General features: G+C 41.7%; 1 protein-coding gene across 4 annotated transcripts in view; it reads right to left on the reverse strand.

Moving 5' to 3' along the window:
* Positions 1 to 24095, reverse strand: part of LOC124061601 (cGMP-inhibited 3',5'-cyclic phosphodiesterase A-like) — a 112409-nt gene that overhangs the window by 10026 nt on the left and 78288 nt on the right. For 3 of the 4 annotated variants that reach the window (XR_006843779.1, XM_046393613.1, XM_046393611.1), the window contains 9 exons: positions 21655 to 21705; positions 12642 to 12902; positions 10547 to 10704; positions 2653 to 2726; positions 1942 to 2093; positions 1705 to 1842; positions 1195 to 1306; positions 862 to 975; positions 17 to 216 (listed from right to left, as the gene is read on the reverse strand). Coding sequence is in view for 3 of the 4 variants with exons in the window: in XM_046393613.1 (XP_046249569.1) it covers positions 17 to 216; positions 862 to 975; positions 1195 to 1306; positions 1705 to 1842; positions 1942 to 2093; positions 2653 to 2726; positions 10547 to 10704; positions 12642 to 12902; positions 21655 to 21705 (1260 nt within the window). In the remaining variant the exon portion in view is untranslated. The remainder of the gene's footprint in view (positions 1 to 16; positions 217 to 861; positions 976 to 1194; positions 1307 to 1704; positions 1843 to 1941; positions 2094 to 2652; positions 2727 to 10546; positions 10705 to 12641; positions 12903 to 21654; positions 21706 to 24095) is intronic. The other variant, XM_046393612.1, reaches the window with a different exon arrangement.

Genomic DNA, 24095 nt, shown 5'->3' on the forward strand with positions numbered 1-24095 from the left:
CAAATAGCACAAGTACCTGTGGGGCGCTGGTGGCCACCAGGAAAGCATTAGTCCGCCCAGGGTGATCGTAGTCATGCATTGCGGCAGCCACATAAAGGGCCATGAGCTCCAGAGCAGGTATGAGGCCTGACAGGCAACCATAACCATCTTCTGACACAGTGTAGGTCTTTGAAACCAGGAAGCCCATATGACTGTGTGTTATTCCGCTGTCCGAGTCTACCCCCGGGGGAACAGACAAAATGAGGAGGGTGAGGGATTTACACAAACACATATACTGTACTTTCATGTGCACATGCCTAAACACATGCATATGCACGCACATGTGCACGCACGCAAACACACACACAGAAATACACACTTGAACACTCAAATCCACTTATATGTGGATCAAAGGGATGGCCCTAGTAAGGCATACAAATGAGGTTAAGGAAATGTGGGTGAGAGGGAACTCTAATCTGCCTGCGATTTCATGCTGTTCTAGACTTCAAATAGTGTTTGGTACGTAAATGCAAGCGCCAAAAGCCTGAGTAAGATAACACAAACTGTGAGTCGGATAAGAACACACACTCCTGCAGGTTTAATGCTCTGACAGTAATGAGATGGCTCACAGTACAGCTGCAGGCACATGAAAAAATCTACACAAAAAAGCGTGGATCGGCCTATAGACAATCTTTATGGCAGTAAATGGCTTAACAAAACTTAAAAAAACTGAACAAAAAGGTCTTGAGATGTGTTCTTATAAGGTAACTTACTAATAAGCAACTTAATGTGAAGTTAACAATCCCAAAAACACCCTCAGATACACACCAACAACCTTACCTGCAGAAGCATATGTCTGCATGTATGTACTAATGGACACACCTGAGTCACTGGCAGAGCCGTGGTCAGTAATGAGGCTGGGCAGACCAGGCACAGGCTGCGTCGTGAGGTACCAAACTGCATGGAGCACATCTGTGGCGTGGACCCTGTTGTGATCTGTGTCAAGAGAGGAAAGTGTGTGTGTAATCTTCTCCACCAGGGTGCGCCGTCGGCCTGCTCATGTTTCTCCTAACAGCATAAAGGCAGCGTGCAATCATACGACCAACACTGGAAAAATGGTACGACATTTCCCCCTAGTGGCCGGCTTCATTTCCACAGCTGCAAACAAATTCAAATGGCAAAAGAAGAAACTTAAGAAGAGATGTTCAAGCTTACATGGTATGTTTCTGTAACCATTCTCAAGGGCATGGAAGTAGTTCATGAATTCTTTTACAGGGATCTTGAAGGTCTCAAACAGGCCAGTGTCTTCAAAGAGCCTGTAGGAGACCTGAAACACAAAACTCAAATAGTCAAGAGTGTCTGTGAACATCAACGGTCTAGTCAAAAATGTACATGTAAGAGGGGATAAGACAATTAAAAAAAACAAAAAAAGATATGAAAACACACTAAGATTGAGCTATTGTAGAAAATAAATAACGATAAAATAGTTTATTTCTGTTTATTACGATCGTGCAGTTTGTGTTAACATGGTTTAGCAATATTGTATTTTATGTTGTCAATAACTACAAAAGAAATTTGAAATTTGAAATGAGTCATTGAATCGATAAGTCATTTCATATTTTGTCCAAACTCCCGATTGTGCATCATTATGCAAATAATCAAGCGTTTCAGTGACTCTCAGTATGACCTCTGAGCTTAGACGCTGGTGCTCTCGCATGTGCTCACCTGACTGAGGATTCGTCCACATTTCCCATTGGTCTTCTCCATCAAACTGAAGATGGGGAAGTTCCAATTGTTTAGCTGACTCATCAAAGGCTCTAAGTCCTCCATTATAAAAGGTTCTGGAGCCAGAATTGGTTTGTCCTGTGACACATGATGAAAAGTGTCCAACAGATATGATGATACTGTTGTATTTCATCTGCAGAATTATTTTGTGTCTGCTGTCATTCTGCCTTGTCCTACCTCAGGAGGTATTAGTGAATGGAGGATGACATTCTGGGCAGGGTTTTTTCCTTCCTCTGCGTTCTCCTCTGTATGTGCTACATCACTGCTGTCACTGTGGTTGGCTTCGTGGGTGCTGTCATAGTCTGATGACACAACCACTTGGTCCTCTGCTGTTCAAAGGAAAAACAAGGAGATGTCACACTGTGGCCTCACGGAAAAATCCGACAGTAAATCCTCCTTCTGTGGCATATCCACTTCCCTTAATCCTGGTTTGTTATAGTCAGTTATGTTTATGAAAGTGCTCCATGATGATGATGAGTGCTTTTGCTTGTTAACACTGGTGCATCTCTGTGATTGTTGCCACGCCCTTATCAAAACATGTATTTGTGGTGGCAGCCATGTTTTATACAGTGCTTCATACAACTTGTAGCATCAGGCAAGTTGGTATGTCTGCATTTTAAATGCAGGAAAAATACTGGTACTAGATGGTGAATGTACTAAGAGTTTCTTGCCTAAATCCTATACTTGTCTGGTTACTGTCTTGCAACTATTCTGATTTGACATCATCACATCATTCTCCCGTAACACCAATACCAAACTGATGGCTTGGGACAGCTTCAGTAGGAGAGAGAGAGACACACACTGATATCATAAGGTCACAAGAACAGTTTGTATGCTGCATGGAGGTAGTGGTGGTAATAATGGAGAGAAAGAAGACTGAGGACATACCTGACCGAGGTATCCTGTCTCCCTTGTCTATTGAGCCCTCCCCGTGGCTCAGTTTGATGTATGGTCTCCCACAACTGCAGACAGGAGGGATTTAACAGGTCAGAGGTAAAGTACATAAAAGTGAAATGTTCCATTTAACTTCATAAAGAATGACATTCTCCGTTGTAATACGGTGCTATCTGCAGCTGGCGGACGTGTTGCATTTTCGACTGCTGCACATACATGTCAGAATCAATCAATTTCAGTGATTTTTGAAGGAGGACATATTCAACATCAGTGCTAGAGACTACACAGCGACAGGCTGTTAAACGTCAAAAAACAGGTTATCAAGATCGATTCTATCCTCAGTGTATTAAAATATCTACAATCAAATCGATCAGGTGCATTATTCCCATTTGCAGTTTTTGTAGGATAAGATAAAATTTGAATTATTCTTGTGAGAAAATTTGGCATTTATCATAGTGTTGAGAATTCTACATATTTGGTTTGCGTATTTGGCAGTGCAAAATATTAAAAACTAGCTCAGAGCAAGAGCAGAATCGTATGTGTGTTTGTATGCAGAAAGAAAAATGTCTGTAGCTGCGCCAAAGAATTGGGAGTAATGCCATTCACTACACGTGTCTTTGATGTCTAACCAGTCTGCAGAAGTTGTCAAGAAAGAAAACTTAATGGGATCCCTACTGTGCTGTCCCCACATGAAACAGACGCTTGAAGAAAAAATACTCATGAATGAACTTAATGGATGAACACATTAGCACAATGCAAAGAGAATAAACAACAAAACAAATCTGAGGCAGGCACTGTTATAAATGAGTCTTTAGAAACCGAGCCCACCCTTGTTGAGTTTTACAATAAATCAGAGCAGGAGCAGCTCATTGCTCGCCAAAATCTCAGCATGAAAATGTCACATTCATGGATCTAACAGAAAATATTATCGTTATTATTATTATTATTATTATTATTTTTGCAGCAAGCTCCTTGAGTCGGTGTGTGCTGGTTGGTTAGCTGTTTGACACCACGGGGAGCCTTCTGAGTTGCTCTCAACAGCTTTTCCATGTTTCTCGACTGAGGCCTCTGTCAGGCTGTAGGTGGTTCCAATTAAAATACCTCTCCCTAAATGTTGTAAAACCTGCCTTCTCAGGGCAGGAAATGCCTGCCGTTAAAGCATGGTGTCACAGGGAGCACAAAGGCCTATAGTGTGTCTATCTCCCTCTGATAAATTGTTTCTTGAACACTTTCGAGCTGTACCCACCCTGCCTAATGGTCCTGAGGCCCCAACAAAGGGAGTTCTGTTGTGTTTGCACGGCCAGGTCGGACCACTGTGTGTAATGCCTAGCAGGTGTGGAATATAAAATAGTTTGATAGTTTGGCGGGCGAACAGTTGGTGCATTATTGTCAGGGGGGTCTGGGCAGGCAGCAGCGCTTAGTTTAAAAGGTTTACTTTTAATGAAAGTTGAAGAACTGGCAGACACTCTTCCTATTCTGCTAATGCAGCAGAATAGCCTCAGCTACTGACACTGAGCCTTCAGAGCAGAATGTAAATAAGAAGGCTGGCCATTTTCACTCGAGGAGCCTGTCAGTCATGTATCGAGTGACTCTGCTTTTATCACAAAATAAACCTCTTCAGTGTCGTTATAGTAGTAAGTGCTGCAGTTCCAGTAATTTAACTGTCCCACTGAGATACACACACTACAGTATGAAGACAAAATACATTCCTGAAGGGTTTTGTTTCAACCCTGTCTCCTACAAAATTATGTTTATACACTAATAATTTCTTCCTAATACCTTTGGGGAGAATGAAACTGCTGCCCTCAAGCAGTCAACGTTAGTTTTAGAGAGCTAAAACACTTGATCGAGGTTCAGAAAAGATCCTGGTTTTGGTTAAATATTGAGAAAATAAACACATCCTGTCCTGAGCTTCAAGTCAGAATGGAGGTTTTATTTTGTTTTTTGCTTTTTTTCTTTTTACCAAAACCACAATTTTTCTCTAACCTTAACCATATGCTGTGAGTGCCTAAACACAAACATCAAAACATGAAGCAGGCTGTTGTCTGCTGTTGTGGGGACAAACAAGTTAAATAAGCCCTCATACAGCATTTTTCATTTATGTTTAGGGCTGCAACTAATAATTATTTTCAATATCAATTACTCGGCTAATTATTTTCTCGATTAACTGATTAACCTTTTGGGTTATAAAGTGTCAAAAAAAAAAGTGAAAAAGTGCAGTTCCACATGGTCTAAAATTGCTTTTTTATTTTATTATTATTATTATTATTATTATTATTATTATTATTATTATTATTTGTTTTGAGTGACCAGCAGAGGCAAAACTCTTACATTTACTTGACAGCACACAAAAAAGCAGCATACACCAAAAATTTGAGTTTTCTGTCCACTGACTAACTGATTTTATGACTAATCTCTTAAGTTCATGATAAGTCCTGTATTTAACTTTTGTAACTTATTACGATGGTGAACTTTTTTCCAACTATTTTTTTTGCTGTGTAAATGAAGTGTAAATTTGTAGCATTTAAAAAACAGGTTAGGTGTCTGTGCTTTTTGTACCAGACCAATCACACACAGGCCAAAGGGCAAAACTGGTTTGTTGCATTACACACAATTCTCACAAAGTAAAATACAGCCAACGTGAATTGTCAACAGTCAATTGGGAGTCTTTCTCTGAAGTAGAAAATGACTCCTGTTCTCACACACACACACACTCATAAAAAAGTACCTTGGCCTTGTCCAGTATAAACCTTAATCAAGTTAATTATCCTGCAGTAGGAAATACTGTATAAATTGCAGCATTGTCTGCTTTCTCGGAGAACAGCCCTGCTGCCTCCCACCCCCCCTCCCGTGTTGCTTATCTTAATGTTTCGAGTCGTGCACTGAGCTCTGACTGGCCTCTGCCCGCTCCCTTCGCCGCTGCAGTTTACTCCCAGACTTTATACTCAACCACTCACAGCAGGTTGACAGATTACCTTTGGTTCAGAGCCCAAACGGACAGTGTCCAAGCCACGATAAACACTGCAGCCATTATTTCTGCTTCCAGTAATCTACCTACTCTGGAGCCAGATGACGTGAAGAAGATAACAGCACAGTGGCTGGGGTTAAGGGAAATGGAAGGTATTCAATCAGCGCCCCCCTCCCCCCATTTTTTTTTTTTGTCTGATAAAAAAAGCCGACACTGTTGCTTTGAAGTTGGTGTTATTCCTTCTTAACACTGTACGTCACTGAAAGCTGACATGATGGAAAAAGGAGGGAGAAAAAAAAAAGAAGCCTAATGTCCTAATTAAGATTGTACAGATTTGATGATGGAGCAGAGAGAAGGCAATTGAAGCCATGTGTTTGTTCCGTTTCTCCCCCTCCATGTGTTCTCTCTCTCTCCTTTACCATTACAACCTCTCACTTTTCTGAGATGACTCATTACACGTCAAGAATGATTAATGGTGTTTTGTTTGATCTGTAAATAAGGTAATATGTTACGGTAGTCTTGGCCACGTCTCAAAAGGGATAACACTGATAGATACAGCTTACACTACATAAATTACACAAACACTCCTTTCTGCTACCCGAAACTTGTGATTGTTGCGTTAAATCCCACTTGAGAGATGATGTGTTGGTGTGTTGCCGATTACTAAGAGACCATCCCGCGTTTGATCGCAACAACAGCAAGTAGTTGTCAGCGGACACGGGTCCTCCTCTCTGTCTTTTAGCTGGATCCTGAAGCTTTACCAGCCTTTTTTTTTATTTTATTTTTTTCATTTCAGGCATCTGGATAAGAGTCACATGCAAAATTTAAAGAAAGTGTTTCTCAGAAGAGAGCCCTCTCAGCTTCGGTAAACTAAACCCAGGGACTCTCTGTGTTCTCCAGTTGTGTCTGTCTAAACCCTTGCAGAAGACACAGCTGTGACAGAGTGTGTGTGTGTGTGTTAATTGTGGAGTTCTGGTGACTGGGGAGAGGCCCAGGTGTTTGTTTATACTCACACCACCATAAGTGGCCATGGCCGCGGCCTGCTGCTGGGTCGGGCTGAGCTTTAAGACCAGGCGACAGGGCTTTGTGTACAGAAGCTGCTCTGTGTGCTTACATTTACAGAACTTGTTCAAGTATCACGCTGCCATTGTGCAAACAGAGCCAAACAAGCCACTGACAGCCCACACACTTATTTAGACGGCTCGAGACACAAAACAAAACAACATTTATTTTTTCCCAGTGCAGCTAACTCATTGCAGTAAACAATGTAACATAAAAGTTGAACGTTGGATATGCTGCAATCATCGGTTTTCTGGTGTATTATGTACATTTTACAAGATGGATAAAACCTAGTAATAGATGTATCATTTTTTAAAAGTACTGTAAAAACATTTTCTTGAAGAGGAGCACTGGGTTTCAAGAAGTACAGTTTGTCTACTGATTGATACCTACTGTAATGTAACAGAGGCACAGCAGCCTTTGTTTTGTTATCACCATTTGGGGATGTCCAGGTTTCAATTTGTGCTGTTTGGACTTTGTTCTTTTTTGTTATGTAAAAAATTGGACAATTGTGTTATTAATTGATTGTTTATGACAAAACCATCAGCTTTTCATCAGCTATCAGATACACAATATGATGTGGTATTGGTTACTTCCTTTACATATTTTTTGTCTTATTTAGTTGGTTAGTAGCCAATATATTTTATTTTATGTTATAGTAGGAGTAGTACTAGTAGTAGTGGTAGTGGTAGTAGTTGTAGTAGTGGTGGTGTTTGCTGTGCAAGAAAAGGATTCAAACAGCTGGGCTTCTTTTCAGTCCAGATGTGGGACAGAGGCCAAAAGTACGTTGATACTTGAACAGATCACTTCAACACCTGAACATGACACATGTGACTGTTAAACATCCCATTCCAAAACCGTGAGTACAGTATTAATCTAATACGATATCTGCCACCACGCTTTCCACAAGATGCTGGATCCTGGCGACTGCGATTTTCTTTTCCTGTTCAGACACAAGGACATTGGTGAGGTTGGGCTCTGTGATGGGTGATAAGTTGATATTGAAACTCATCCACAGACTGTTTGATAGGGTTAAAGTTTGTGTGCAGAGAATCCCAACCTCCTCTATAAAAACAACTTCCAGGCCTTGTTTGCGAATGAGGACGCTGTCACAACGAAAGAGGAATCAACCTCCCACAAACTGTTGCCGCAAAGTTGGAAGCAAACTATTGCTGAAAATATCTCTGCATGCATGCAGGACTTCCTGCAGTTGGAGCAAAGTACACCACAACAGACCAGACCCCAGACCAAAAGTACATAAAAGTAAGACAGAAGTGTCCGCATATTTTTGGCCCCAAAGTGTAACAGTATTGACCGTTTGTGATGGATGCACCTCTTAAAGAAATATTTAGAAAGAAGCTCATCTAGTGTCTAAAATTCTCAGAAATATTACTGTATCTAATAGTTTACTCATATGAGTGTCAAATAATCAGATAATGGCCATAAACTTAGCAAAGCCTGTGTGTGTGTGTGTGTGTGTGTGTGTGTGTGTCTACCACTGCTTACAGACATTGTCTGGCCATCTAGTTAGCACGTTTCTCCTGGCAGCTAGGCTCAATGAAAAAAAAATAAAAAAAAGACGAGAGCCATGGGAAGTGTTCATTTCTACAGTACAGCCACTGTTAATTACTAGCTTAATGAAACAAATCTCCTCACAAGAAATAATATGTAACAACACACAGCTAAAGGTAGGCAGGCTTCTTCCTCTGGCGACAGCATCATTTCAAGTGAGCTGTACATAAGTACATACACCAACTTTATACATTAATCCAGTCTTCTAATCATAAAATCTTCTCTTTATCCTTAAGTCTGTGCACCTGATTGGATAAACTTACCACTTGCCACCCTGTGATTGGTCTTTGCTTCTAAAACCCAAACTGACATAAACATGGCAATTCTTCTGGAAACATCAAATTTGTCCTAAACTATCGACCCAAATTTAGTTTCTAAATTAATCAGAGGTGGGAAATAGGCCATGCAGTCACGTCTCATTTTACATCCACAATACCAAGTTTTAACAATTGTTTCAGGGCATTTGCAAATGATTTAGTTTTTATCTGCAAGTTCACTGACTGGCCCGATAAGTATGTGAGTAAGCAGATTCAAATCTCCAGTTCCAGACGTAAAGCTCGCAGTGAAAACCAAGCTGTCTTTCTGTCAATTTATAGAAACTGATAAGTTGTGCCCAAATATTCACGTATTAGAATGGAAAATCTCTTAATACGCGTCTTAAATGCCGTATGTGTCTGCATATTCTCACACACACTTCCAAACAAAGGCAACAAACGGGTCGTCATCAGCTGAAATGCTTGAATCCGTGCAGGCTGTCATTAAAAGGTTTTGCACAATAATAATTTAACTCCAGTTAAACTCCGGTTTAAAGATCAGACAAATGCTGTTATTCAATATTTGAAGATTAAACTAATTTTAATAAATAATGACACAGACAACCACACACGTATACACAAACATACACTGCGTACTACGTGTCCCCCTGGTTTGACACGCCACACGCATCTGTGGCTGCTTTGCAGAGACAGAGACGCCCTGAGGCGTCTGTATTTGCAGACAAATGTTGGCCTCCATAGGAAGACTTTCATGCCCGTGACACAAACTCAACAAAGGAGAAACTGAATAAGGTAGATGAAACACTAAGAGACTCTTTCTTGTTGAGGCGCAATTAATATTTTAAGGACAGGGAGCACATGCTGTCAAGTACTGCTTGTGCACTCACATCACAGAAACACTGCATGCACAATAACTCACAGTCAAGTACGCATGAACATGTGCAGCTGTGAATTTTCAAGCTGAATCTCCATTTTCTGCCCCTTTGAAATTCATAAAAACATTATTTCCCCTGAGCTGTTAGAAGATAATCCAAATACAACGTCACAGCAATCACAAAATAATTGCAAGGAATCCAATCTTTGCACTGATCTCAGCAAATTACGCAGAAATATTGTACTTAGTAATCATGACCAATAAATTAAGACCCTGTTATTTACTTTAAATTCAATGCATCAACGGGATTTCGTAGCAAAACAAAAAACAGCAGAAACGAGCGCTTGCTTTTTTGTGCCGAGGTGTCTTGAGAGGTCCTGAACACAATGGAACACAATCAGGCCAAGTTTTCTCAGCAGCTTTTGCAAAACAAAATGCATCCAGGCATGAAATCCACCACACAAATAAGTACTTTTATGGACACACACCAACCCTCTGAATGGACACAAACTCTCATCTGCACTCACACGTAACCTGCAACCTTGACAACACTGTTCTCCCAAATACAACAAAAACTTTGGAACATTTACACTAAACCACATGCAAACAGATCCACTTCTGAGCCACGATGCTTCTGTGTAGCTCGAGTCCCGCTATCTTCAGCTCTAATGTGCAGAGAGTTGATGTGTGCCTTAGTTATTCAGGTTAATGCCTTCGCCTGTGGGGCATATTTCCATCCTGGCTCCCATCGCGCACACATCCTTTTCCGAGCTCTGCGCCATTAATGTTCACTCACGCTGATGTCTTTGGTATAACTACAGCAGCTGGGAACAAACCTCTTCAGAGTGATGTGTCATGCTGTGGTAGCCATTGTAGGGAGTCCTCCTTAAAGTATTTGAACCACAGCTGTGTATACCTGTGGTACAATGTTGCAAAGCAGGACCCAATCAGCAAATTTAAACACACAGTTCTACGGCTTTGCTTCAAACACAGAAAACCTTATTCCATATGACTCCTTTTAATGAAGGATGAAACAACAGGACAAGCAAAGGTAAAGAATAAGTGGGACCACATTAGTTAAATCTACAACAGGAGCACAAGTAAAAGTAGGTTTCCGAAACATCAGTCGTCCAGCTGTACCTGCAGGTGAGTGTTTCATGGTAGGGTTTGATGCTGGAGCTGCGGTCCCTGCGGACGGGCCCAGGCTCAATGGTGGGCAGGCCTGTGGCGGAGGTGGTGGTGGTCCACGTGGAAGAGATCCTCCTCAAAAGACCAGGGTGGAGACTTCTCCTCAGACGCTGCAGACACACAGGTAAATACACACACACACACACACAGAGTGTAAACATTGCTGGAAAACCCTACTCATCACATTTTATTATAAATGAATGAATAAATCCATAACTAACTGCAGGTATTAAAAAAGCATGGCTCTAATTGTGTTTGCATTCTGATAAAAGCTTTAAAAGCACTCCCACCTAAGATAAAATTCCTGCTTATTTGCTCAGTCTGCAGTCAGATGGATCATCTCAATGAGACAGTTGTTTTTTCCTGAATCTGTCCAATATAACCTGAAACATTTTTCATGATTGGAGGCGCTTTAATTTTTGTTCTTCAATGGACCCGAAGAGAATCAGCACTGCCTGCGGTCATTGGACTCACTGGAGGACACTGGCAGGCAGCTGTGCCAGTGATGCTCCTCATGGCTCATCATTACATACAATGTCAGAATTGCATTGCACAGATTCTTTTCCTCATAGAGATTCTGCCTCTTTGCTTCTCAGTCTTGCTTTTGTCTCATTCTCTCAGTCTCTTTCTTTATCTGTCTTTTCTTTGCTGTTTCTCTTGGATTCCCAGTGGTCTGTGCCCTTGTGATGCCTCCATCTGTTCAGTGCCATGCAGCAGCTTGGCACAGCCATGCTAAAGATGGCAACCTCTCTCTCTTTCTCTCAGTCTTCTGCAGGGTGACCTAGTAAAGATCTCCTCAGAATCCTGAATGAGCCCATTCACAGGATGGCAGTCAAGCACACACACGCATACACTATCCTGGTCTTGGTCACTTCAACGATTACACCGACTTACATTCATTTAGCAGGCTTTATGGCAACCTTTAATTTAATTCAGTGTTGCGCATGTGCTGAATTCAGTGGCAGTTAGTTAATTTCTGAATGCAAATGCATAACTTACACCTACAACATACAAAACTCAGTGCATTCTATATGCACATATACAGAGAAGCACTGACATACTTCATATGCATAGAGTTGCATACAGGGGGGGGGGGTCCTCTCATGTTTTGTCTTGTTTGTGCTGTTTTGGACAAATGCTTGAAAGGCATCACTATGCAGCACAACGGACAACAAACTGTAAGCCAGGAGGCAAAAAAGCAAGCGCAAGGCTTTTCGCTCCCGCATTAACCGCCTCCACTCCTCCCGCTCTTCTCCTCCCTGGTGGTTGGAGCTGAGCACGGCGTCTCTGGGGACAGGAGTCTTAATGAGTGCAGCTTCACTGGCCACTCAACAGGTGCAGTTTGTCTTAGCTACTTTTACAAAGTTCACGCAGTGTAAAAATACACCCGACAGCCAAGAGATTAGCTTGACAGTATGGCAGCCGTCGACCACACACAGCAGCTTCCAAGACAGCCAGGATAGGTACCTTCCTCAGGTAAATAACTGCATCTGTAGGCATGGTGGAGGTCCAGCTTTGCTAACACAACCATGTTCATTTTTGTTACCTTCTGAGAGGTGAGTTCACTTCCATGTTGCCTCTCCTCTTCTACTGAACTCACATGCGCGCATACACACTGTCTGGCTCTGCACATCTGTCATGTTGACACAGCTGTGGCTATGAAAGGGAGAACAGTGCTCCAAGCAGTAGACGCGCTCTATTTTTCTTCACTCAGCTCTATGAAAATACACTCCTTCACTGGATGCTAAAAGCTCAGAGAGCAGGAAGCACTCATTAGCTGAAACATGGGTTGAAATATTAACATGTGTGTGGAGCGCTGTGTGGTATATAAATCATTTGGTTGTAATAAACCGGACTGCATTTCCATCTAAGGATTATTTTCAGCCGTTTCTAAAACAAAATTTTATTTGTCTGGCCCATGACTACTTTTGATAAACAATTCTGACATTTGATATTTGGGTGAAATATGCTCTCTCATCTTGACTTCCTTGTACTGCATACCAGTAAAGTGTAAATCATGACACCTGGTATTCATTCATTTCCTTACCTTGTGGAAGGATGTCTTTTCTCCTTTCTCAGGTCCCTCCTCAGAGTCGGAGAGGGTGTAGGCATCGTTGGGGTTAAGCAGGGGAGCGGGGCGTGGGCGGTGCAGAGGCTGGAAGGTGAGCTGGGTGCTTAGCAGGTTGCTCACGGCCCGCAGAGAGGTGCAGGTGTTGGGAGGCAGAGAGGGATCAGCCAGCAGGTCCGTGATTAGTCCGTGAGCTTCTCCCATCACTGCTATGTCCACCATGACGGTGGTGCCTGATGACTTTGGGGTGACAGGGAGACAAAGAAGCAAGAAATAAATATCATTGCTGCTTTGACTAATGTGACTGAGTGGCTCAGTATGACTGTGGCTGTGTGCTGCCTCCTGGTGGCAGGAGTGAAGAGCGGGTTCCTAAACTGCATCAGTGCGTGTGAGGATGTGACAGGTTGCCTTATCCTATAGTTATTTATCCCACAGAACTGGATGACAAACCTGCTGAAGTCATGCACTGGTTTATGTTTTTGATTAAGACATCCCCAGCACATTTACAGTGTAATGTATAAATAACATATTACATAATGCTACTTTCTGTCTTATCTTTCTTCTGGGCTTTTAAATGTTGTGCATGTCTTTACAATAAATTAAATAACACAAAAATGTATAATATATGGGTCCACCTTGACATCATTATTAAATATCGTTACAGATGCTGCAGGACACTACACATGACTACACCCACTGGTGATGCTAACCGGACGTACACACAGAACTACCAAAGAGGACAGTGAAACCCTGCTTTTTTGCCTGGTATTAACTTGCTCTTTAAATGTTGATTGCACATGAATGCATCAGTAATAATAAACAAATATTGTAGTTTATAATAATACTGATAGACAATGAATACTGTCACTTTTGATACCAGAGGCTTTGATTTAAGCAAAGGACATGAATACTTCTCTCACAACCAGTTACTCTTAACTACATCTAAAGAGCAACTATGGCTGATACAACAAAGACTGTTTTGAAAACTACGATGGTGTGCTCGGACCATTAAAAAAAGAAAAGAAAAGAAAAAACAACAACAGGGGAGGGAGTATTGATACGAGAAAACCGCTTACACTTCTGAGATTAAAGTCATAGATTTAAGAGAAAAAGCTTGGAAAACACACTACAACAGACAGCAAACATCAGCACCAACAAACTGTATGTTGAAAAAGCCACAGCATGATGTAATGCATGTACCCATAACTAATTAATCATAGTTTATAATAATGCATGATGATGACAATAAAGCCATTGTCAACATTGTCAGCCAAGCCAAGCCAAGTGCATAAATGGGTCATCTGATGTATCGATGAATTATACCAAGCTTCACAATGTCTTCACGATCTTTGCAGGTTTTTCCTTGTAAATGTAATATTTTTATCTCATAAATTTACGACTTTAACCCCCCCACGGATATTATCCTGTCCCCTGGCTCTGTTTTTGTTGGGGGAGGTTTACCAAATGGCCCTGATGCACTTTTGCAGGAAACTATCCCAATCTGTATGCAAAAATAAAGTGGGAGGCCAATTGTCCAGCAGCAGAAATGATTCATCCGGAGCTTTGTCCCATGTTAAAAGAGATCGATTATATGAGAACAATGAGAGCGCACGCAGCCATAACCAAATCATGTTTTTAAAGTGCATTTAGGTCAGGGAAACACATGCCAACATGGCACAGAATAAAAGACATGACACACATAAACAATACCCAGACAAAAGAATATGAATAGACATTTGATTTTGGACAACTATTACAGGAGACAGATTCAATCACAGTGTCAAAATGAGATACTGAGAAGCTTTGTGATGTGTGTTATGGTTGTGGTACCACAAAAACTATCACACATGCAGGTTTACACACACACACATGCACACGCACACATGCACACTCACATCCCCTCACAGATCAAAGGCTTTTTTTCTATACCTTATATGGCTCCTTTTAGCTCGGGGGAAGCACAAACATGAAGAAGAGCAGGGAGTGGTACTTCACAGTAGTAGGAGTTGACATACTTGCAGCAAACTGAACGACAGCATTGTACAGCTGTGCTATACTTAATGTTTAATGAATGAATTCATGAGCAATGTCTCAGCTAAAGTCTGACCTCTGACCTCCTCACCCCTGACTCCTAAGACCGTCCACCCCACAGCTTTGAAGGCACCAGCGTGGTGTGAGCCGGGCCTTGTTTTTGCAGGGTAAAGTTCACAGCCCACTCTTAATTGCTGTGCTGAGAGCAGTTGAACAACCACAAATGAACACAGATCAGTCTTGGCTCCAAGCACATTTATCTATTAAGCTCACGAGTTTCCTTGCTCCGCAAAGAATGTTATCAGATTTTTCTCCCCCAACGTCCCATTCACTTTGACACCAGCTGCCAGGCACCCAGAATTATTCTGTTTACACTGGCAAAGTGGCAAGAGGTTGACCTGAACAAGACATGTGTGAGCACCTTTCATTCGTCTCCACTTGTGGGAACAGTGAAGGTTTCTCATTTTATTTTCCTAGTCATATCAGATAAGGCGCTGTATTTTTACAATTTCTGTTGGTCTGAAAAAATACAAAAGGCGTGTGTTCACCGGGCGTAAGGGCACGTCTTTATGACGACACACATTTATTGATAGATCTGTCACATGACCAGCTGGGACCAAGCCGATCTCTTTTACAGAAAAGCAGATGACCTGTAATACGTCTGATGGAACATTTCTGGACAGATGACTATTGTACTCCTTCGTCCCTCTTCTCCCTCTCCTCTCTCCTATACTCTCCTCTAATGCATGCTGTGAGGATAAGATGTAAACACCTGTCTCTCAGCTCATTTACAGGCTGATTTAGTAGCTTGCTAAAGAGGGGGTTTAAGAAGAATGCAGCTGCTGGAGAACATCTGGCTGGTCTCACACACAAACTCAGGTGCAACTTCAACAGACCCTTGCCACTAATTCTCACATTCTCACGCACAGAAAACATCAAAAGTCGGGTGAAAACAGAAATTACATCCACACAAATATGAGGGCCATCATCCTGAGCATGCAGCATGGAGACACACGCGTCTCAGATAAAAACACTTTGGCAACGACAAAGAACACTGTGTCGCTAGCTCGTAAAAGGGGAGGGAAATTTGCACTTGGAACAAGCCACTTAATGCCCACAACCTGACATGAAAAATTAAGTGTGGTGAAAGGCTCCAGGTCCATGGGTAGCATGGAGAGACATGCGCCTTGGGACAAGGGGGGTGGGGGGAAACTTGCTTCTACTGAATTTGTACTATACTTATTGACTTGAAGAAAAAAAGCAATATCTGTCTGCTCCTTTACATACAGCATTATCTTAAGAAATAATGTGCTGGTAAAACCTGTAAAAATCCTCTGTCTGAATCTCTCTACAGGATGTTTGTGAGCTGAAGAGTTAAAAGTTTTGCGATGTGAGACAAAGAATGCAAAGTCATAACCATCCCTGGCTCAGGCTTCTGCTTATCCCTTCAAAGTTGCATCTTGGCTGGGAAATACTTCCAGACTTTCCTAATCTTCCAACAATCTGCAAACTAAAACTCAAGAAGGATCAGTTGACATCCTGCAACAGATCAAATTGAGAGAAAGTTACACAATATCATATGGTTATATAACCATTTCCTTGTCAGGTTAGATGATCAGTTTCATTCATCAGCCATGGCCACCTCTGTAGCAGCAGCCTTGCCTTTCTGAGAGAAAAGATCTCATTTGAGCCCAGCATAGTGACCTTTGCATGGGAACAAACACTGAGTCTCACAGAAAAACGCTATTGGACAGATGTTATGATGGAGTGTTTCAATTTTCTTCAAGCCCGAACCCTAACCCAGTGGCGGATGTTCTTAACTTGGACACATGTGCAGTGTTTGTAAACTCCATAAAATACACTGAATAGCATCAGTGTATTTTAACCTTCCACTCAGGCTGTATATGTGTTTAATGACTTGTTTCTAAATGGTTCCCTAAGCATACATGCTGTTCTTACTGCTTCTCCAGGAGTCGGGCTCGTGTTCCTTTCCATAGACATTTTTCTGAGAAATACATCCTTCAAAGCTAGTCAGGGATCCAGCACTTCGGAGGGTTGTGAGGAAGAGATATGGGAGTAACTACTCTAAATTATAGAGCAAAATGAAAAAAGTTGCCTCTTTGATCATCAAAACAACAGCTTCCTTGGTTTAAAATGACTTATCATTCTGCTGTTTTCAAGAAAAACGGACCAATCTTTCTTCTTAAAGGCAAAGCGTACACAGTAAAGTCGGCAGCCATGAACACAGCTGACAGCAGGCCTGCATGTTGTGAAAGTGACAGACTGATAATCCCTCATCTGGTCAGATTAATATAGTGCCACGCTGGACAAGCCACTCACAAGCTTCTCACAAGCCTGTTGAATTTATACTGGTTTCTGATGTCTGATGGACGCAAGATTTGAGATTTTAGAATTCTTACAAATGCGGGCCACAACAACAAAACTTTCATTTTTGCATTTTGGACTAGCAGGGTAGTTAGCTTAGCCTAGCTGTAGCATATCTGGCTCTAGAATTATTTTTATCTTGCAGAGGTGAGAGTGATATTGACCTTCTTTTCTAACTCTCAACATCAAGAAAATTGGAGTATTTCCATTAAACTGTCAAACTACAGCATTAAATAACTGAAGGAGTTGTACAATGTGCTGCTCTTTAGCCTGTGGGCCAGCGCTCTTCGTGAAGATTACAACTGTATAGCAGTAACATACAAGAACACCTAAACAGTTTTCAGGTCATTTGGGGAAATAGTTATTCAGCTTTGTGCCATTGTGGATTAACTGTAGTGACCTTGTGCTACCTAAGAAGTAATATTTTTGGAACATGAGGATTATTTCCTGCTTCCAGCCATTTGGTATTTTTGTGGCTGGCCAGTCTTTTGCATTTAACTGGCACGAGGCACATTGCTTTTAAAGGCAGGCAACTTCTTGATCTGGCTGATGCCAACTCTTGACGCACCCACTGATCCTCCTAATCCAGCTCCTGTTCCAACACCTCTTGTGACAAAATCACCACCAATCTGTGCGATATTTGGTCACAAGCCACAGGCGACTACCAGCTTCAATAAACAGTTTTTATGACTCCTCAACGAGCTGAGTCACACACTAAACCATGCATGGACATTCTGTTATGACATTTTAGCATGAATAACAACGATGTACATGATCAATGGTCTTAATTGCCTATGTGAACACTGTTTGTAACAGTACGTCAATAGACATGCCATAGATTAACACCCGCGCAGCAGTTCATGTAAACTGAACCAAGGGCCAGTCAAAACAAACCAGCAATCATTCCCGAAGAGTGAAAAGCTGTTTGTCCACACAGCGTCTCTGCACTCAAGGCTCTACTCAGCTGTGTGTAGCTTTAGTTGCAGTAATGTACACCAAAAATAGATGAATAATATTTGCAAATTAGCACTGCTATAATCTGGATACTGTACCAGATCAATGGAGTTTTAACAAGAAATGTTTGATTCAAAAGCTTATTTAAATGTGTATGTATGTGTGTGTGTGCGTTTTTTGTTTTTTTTTTTGGTTTTTTTATCAATCGCTAATTCAAACCTCACCCGTCAATGATATGTGATTAAAAATATGTAAATTAAATAAGGCTTTAAAGGATTTCCTGGTGTGGAAATCGCTGGTGTGCATACATGTAGCCACAATATTTTAACTTGCACTCATAAACTTCAGATGTGTGTTTGTACAAAATGTACATTTCTCATGTGAAACATCATTTATTACGAACACCACTGACCGACATCGCTGAGAAATGGATGTATTGTTGGTGTTCCTGCTGTGTCCGCATGTTTTTTTGCCAATAACTCTGCCGAAGACAGATGAAGTGCATCCGATACAACAAACAAATCGCTGATCCTTTCGTCTAATGATGATTATTAATGACATACACAGACAGGGAGGTCACATTTTTGTAATTTCTGAGAAAGTCCACTTCGTGCACTGTTAACCCCTCAGCTCCCTCATCTAAACATACAGTCCTCTAAGTCTCTGGTAAAAAATAAAAACGGCAGTGATATGTGGACTTCTTAAAATTGTGAAATGTGAGAATATAATCTATCCCATAGGGCAGCTACACACTGGACAATGGCCTCAGAGTCCTATGGAGAAAGAAAGGTATTTGATTCCCTTAGTAAACACATTTCAATAATGTAAGCAATTCGGGTTCTTCATGAGGCACACACACGCACGCTGTAATTAAACCCTCACACAAATCATCGCACTTGAAATGCAGGAATGTGCTAAGTGAAAAGCTGTGGAGTATATTTTTAAAATAAAACACTTTAGGGCGTCCACTATTTTTTCTTAGCTTGATTTCATTTACACGGAAACCCTCGAAAAATCATTACCTACAGTTTTCTGTTTCAGCGGCAGTGCGGTTAGTGTCACGGCCCCGATTACATCTGTCAAGATGGATTAGCTGAAGAGATGATGATGTTCTCTATTTAAAACAACAGAGCGGCGATACAGTACGTATCACAGCAGAACAGCAACACAAAACTCCCTGCTTCACCTCCTATGGCCAAAACTACACCCAGCAGCACTTACCACTTCCCAACCAACCCACAACCCCCCACGACGACCCAACTCCCTTCACGACCCCTACGTCAGCTCATATTCAAGCCAGGTCCTCGGCTGCAGACAGGATAGAGAGACGCGCTATTACATGTTTTATTAAAAAGGGGGTGTGGTGAGGGACGAGGGGGGGGATCAAAACAGAACAAAAAAAGAATAACTGCCTCATTAAAGATTGACTGGGAAAGGTCAAGCCAATTGACCCCAAACATGCAGCCATCTCATCTCCACCCAGAGGCTTGTTTTTCCTTCCACATATTTCAGGGTGTTTGATTCCAGCAAGGGAGCCAACTCAAATTAAAAAAAGCAGAGATAGAGACACAGACACACAGACGAAAGGACAAAGAAAACAAAAGGGATGCATGAGGTAAAACAGATGGCTTATGCTGGGCGGTGAGTGAGCGAGGATTTACCACACGATACTTAAACATATATCCATCATCAGCCCTGCAGCGGGCACTGTCATGAGTTTTTAAAAACACTTGCTAACTGTGCATGCACACCATAAATAAAACCAAGTTAAAATATCATTCCACTCCACTGTTTCTTTCGAAGAAATGGCATCAGCTCTGAGGCTCTTTACCGCTGCATGTCATAAAAAGTTTGCTTGAAAATTGCCTCTGTATGATTTGGGCAGAGGACGGTCAAAAGCGTGTGTTTTCGATCTATTTCAGCCTTAAACTCAGTGTTGCCACAGGACCCGATTTAATGAGAAAATACAGGACTAGACTGTCACGATGGGACCAACCGGAAAAAGGGCTGTGACCTTTTTCAACTCCCAAAACCACAGTTTAAGAAACACTGATCTCAAGTGTTTGAAGTGCTCACAGTGATTTTGAGAAATCTTCAACATGACTGCAATGTCATGGCTTGTCTGCCTCACAGACCACTCTTCCAGCCTTTCTGTAATTTAGAATAACAGACACAAGATCCGGGCCTACAAGCACTCTTTTCTCCGATAATCTCCCCGGTTTATGTTCCAAAACCAATGTGTTTTCAAGTTGAATACAAATATTTAAATAGCTCTTTCCATACATAACTTCACTGTCAATTCCTAAGCTAAAACATCCACCGCAAGCTTTGGACAGAGGGGGAAAAAAAGACGTGGTTTGGAAAATGAGCCTGCTAATGTGTGCATGTTGGCGAATACGACGCAGTGGAGATCAATCAAGCGCTCTGGTCACCGGCTGAAGAGCGGAGAGTGTGATTTACGCGCTCTACGAGGTACCATGCACAGTATAGTGAAGCGCTACCAGCCTCTCTGACCAATAACCTGGTCCAGGAGAGCACAGCCAAGGGAAAATAGCCACGAGATGGAGAGGGATGCCAACATAAGCCTCGACTTCTCACACGTCTTGTCAGTCTCTCGACTATTACAGGATTCCACTGACGAACGCATAGCACCAGTCCAAATAAAAAAGAGGGAGACTGAACTGACCACTGAATCTAAATGGCAGCTTAGGGAATGCATCAATCAAAAAATATGTGCTTGCCTACAAACCCAACATAACAAATTGATATGAGCCTTGGACAATATTTCAAAAGGGTAACATGCTATTTGAAAATTTCTGCACTCTGAAGGGATAATACTGCAAGGCTGATTCTGGCAACAGATATACCACTATATGAGGCTTAGCATCTCGAGGAAATTATACAGTGTGTAATTTGATTTCAAGCCCAATCCTGCACTGCAAAGTTATGATCGCTATTCACTAATTTTCCCTGAACCACAACTTTTCGTCAATTATTGCTACCCAAGCATACACAGCGCAGTCAGCGCAGACATATTGTCTGTTCATTTCTAAAGGATAATCCACCTGACAGGAGAACATGCAGTGCAGAACACACACACACACATACTGTATATGGCCATGCCAGTGCCAAGGGCATTGTTTGTTCTTTATGTGCTCGAGTGCCCTGCCCTGTGGCTCTGCTGCAGCTCGATACATCAATTCCCAAACATATGAACCTTCTACCCCACAAAGATTGGAAAGGTAATCTCGACGATGTGACTGTGTGTGTCTGCCCTCTACAAGCTGTGCCCTCTGGGCCAAGTCCTTCTATTTTCAATTCCCCACGCTCTCATGGCTTGCGCAGAGCCTTACAGACCTGCGTCCTTTAAACTAACAGAGTACAACAAGGACTCCGGTGGGAAGTGACACCTCTGGACATGCTGTTTAACCACGGTTAAAATGAGTGGGTGAAAAGGCCTGTTAGTGGTAGAATTTCTGCTATTTGCGTCATCTATAAGGTGTGTGTAGACGAGTGACGGAGATCAGTGGGCCGGTTACTGTGTGCGTGTGTTTTCCTGTCAGCTGTTTATCATTATTGTTATTACTGGTGTGTCTCTTTTTTTTCTGTGAACAGTGCTAACCTGTGATCCTCGGGAGCCTCTCTTGTGGTCCCAGTCCGAGCGGGGGAGCATCTGTGAGAAAATAGAGACAGAGACATATTCAAACCACAGTCCTGCACATCCTGTTTTTTGTTAGCGATATACTGCGCTACAGCGGAAAAGAGGAGGAGCAGGAGTCGTGATGCAAAGGGTCGAGGAAATGTGGGGGCAGAATGGAAACGCTCATGAATGTAAAAATGGGTTTTGTCTATTTTTTTTTTTTTTCACTTTCCATTAAGCACAGACGTCTAATGCAATTTCACAGTCAGGTTTGGTTTACTATAGCTCCTATTCACTGCCTAAGGGGCTGGTGGAGGCTGAGGATTTTAACGCTGTCTAATTACCAGCCACTGTGTCCTCCCACAGGTCTCATAAACCCGTTTTCCACTTTCTTGAGAGTCACCGAATGCATCAGTGCAGCTGTGTCACTGATTTTTGGTGAACACGTTGCAGGAGAGCCAAGCCAACATTAAACCCCGCCATCCCCCACCGCCGCCTCTGTTACAGCTTTCTGGCCCAGAACTGAGAAGCCCTGAGAAACCCAGCATGTCCCTGAAACAAATTGCTGCTGCACACACCGAGGCGAGGGGCTCAGTATAAGAGCCAAACTGATAATTCAGGTGTAATTTACTGTGTCAGAGGAGGTCATTGAGTTGTGTCGCGCTGTGAGTGAAAACAGTGTTGTTTTGTGGAGTGTTTTCTCACAGTGCTGCTTAGTCCTAAGAAGTTGCCTTATTATGGAGGTAGTTTAGTTTAGCATTTTGGACTGTAAAAAAATACAGGTATATTTGTATATTATATTGGATCGAAGACTGAAGAATGTTCTTCTCTTACCTTTCACCTGTGGTGCTTTTACGAAATCTGGATGGGATATTTCTTGCACTATTCCCATTCAAGAGAGGTGAATGGAAAACTTGTTTGTATTGTTTATAGTTTAAAAAAATAAACAAATGTGTCTTAGCAGAAACAATTTCCTGTGTAATTTAGCTAATCCACAGACCTCGTTGTCAGAGCACTTCAAGTATTTTTTCATTAGAAATTAGCTCCAGTGAAAACTTAAAATTTAATTGGCATTTCGTACGTTTATTAACTTATCTTACTAACTGATTTATTACTTCAATCATTTTTCAAGCAAAAATGCCAAAAGTATTTTAGTCTGAGGTTCTTAAATGTGATGATTTTATGCTTTGATTTTTCATTTATGTATAAACTAAACATATTTAGGAACTGAATAACAAACAGTTTGAATACACCTCCTTGAGCTGTGGGAAATTATAATGGGACACAATGATGAAAACCTGGACTTCACATTTTAGCACATTGAGCAACATTGACTGCAGCTATGAAGAGCCTTGATCTCAGATTGTCGACACAATGATATCTGTGAGCCACTTTAAAGCTCCATCAAGCGTGCACGAACCTTCTCATGCATTAAAATAACCATACTAGATGGAAAAGGAAGTCAACAGGCAATCAGCTGTGTAAAAGGCTCGTGGATGAGATGTAAATTACTGTAAATGATAGTATCTGCTGGCCAGAGAGCTGTTTGTCTTATTCTTTACTGCTCTGATGACAGGGTTTTGCTCCTACAGACGAGGAGCTGGCAGCAGCTTCACCATGGAGGAGTCCTGCTCCATTCAAAGGTCCTAGTATCAGTGAGGCTCTCCAGGCGCGCTCACATAAACAGCATCTCGGTCTTACGGGCTTATGTAACCCAACCTTTCATCTCCATGCTCTGACAGACAAACCCGGACTACACAGAAGTCTACATGCACCCTTTGATGTGCCGAAACAAAAACCTCACACAAAATCAAAGCCGAGCATACAATGCGAGCGCCGGCGATACCCTCTTGCACAGAGTGACTTTACAGACCACAGCAGAGTTCATGTGAATGGTGTGCGACTCACTCACTAAACCAAACGTTGGATGCAGTCTGGTGCCACTGTGTTCAAATGTTTTTGTTTTTGTTTTGTTTTTTTTTTTACCAGAGCTTGAAATTAGTAAACAAAATGTTGGTTAGAATAAACAAGGAATCACTGTTAACACAGCCATCATCTGCTCTTCAAAGACAAAAAGCCATTTACAATGTCATTTACAAGAGTAAAAGATAAAAACAGCAGAACTAGAAAGTAACCTTACAGAGACTGAATTATGTATAACTGCAAATAAAAAAGAAATATGACAAAGAGGCTCTAAGTCTTCTGTTCAAGCCTGTTAATCCGTTACAAACAACTGTGATAAAACAGAAGACAAACAAAACGTCTTGTTCAAGTGTTATTAAATCGTTTTGCTTCACGAGGATGGAGGACAGTTTTCTAAAATTATACTTAAAACATGTGACAGTTCAATGCCAATATTATGTCTGAAGAGGTAAAACCACACATGAATGATTTCTTAGATATCTCCTGGTTTTTCATGGACA

This window comes from Scatophagus argus, chromosome 7, assembly GCF_020382885.2.
Source record: "Scatophagus argus isolate fScaArg1 chromosome 7, fScaArg1.pri, whole genome shotgun sequence".
Taxonomy (NCBI): domain Eukaryota; kingdom Metazoa; phylum Chordata; class Actinopteri; family Scatophagidae; genus Scatophagus; species Scatophagus argus.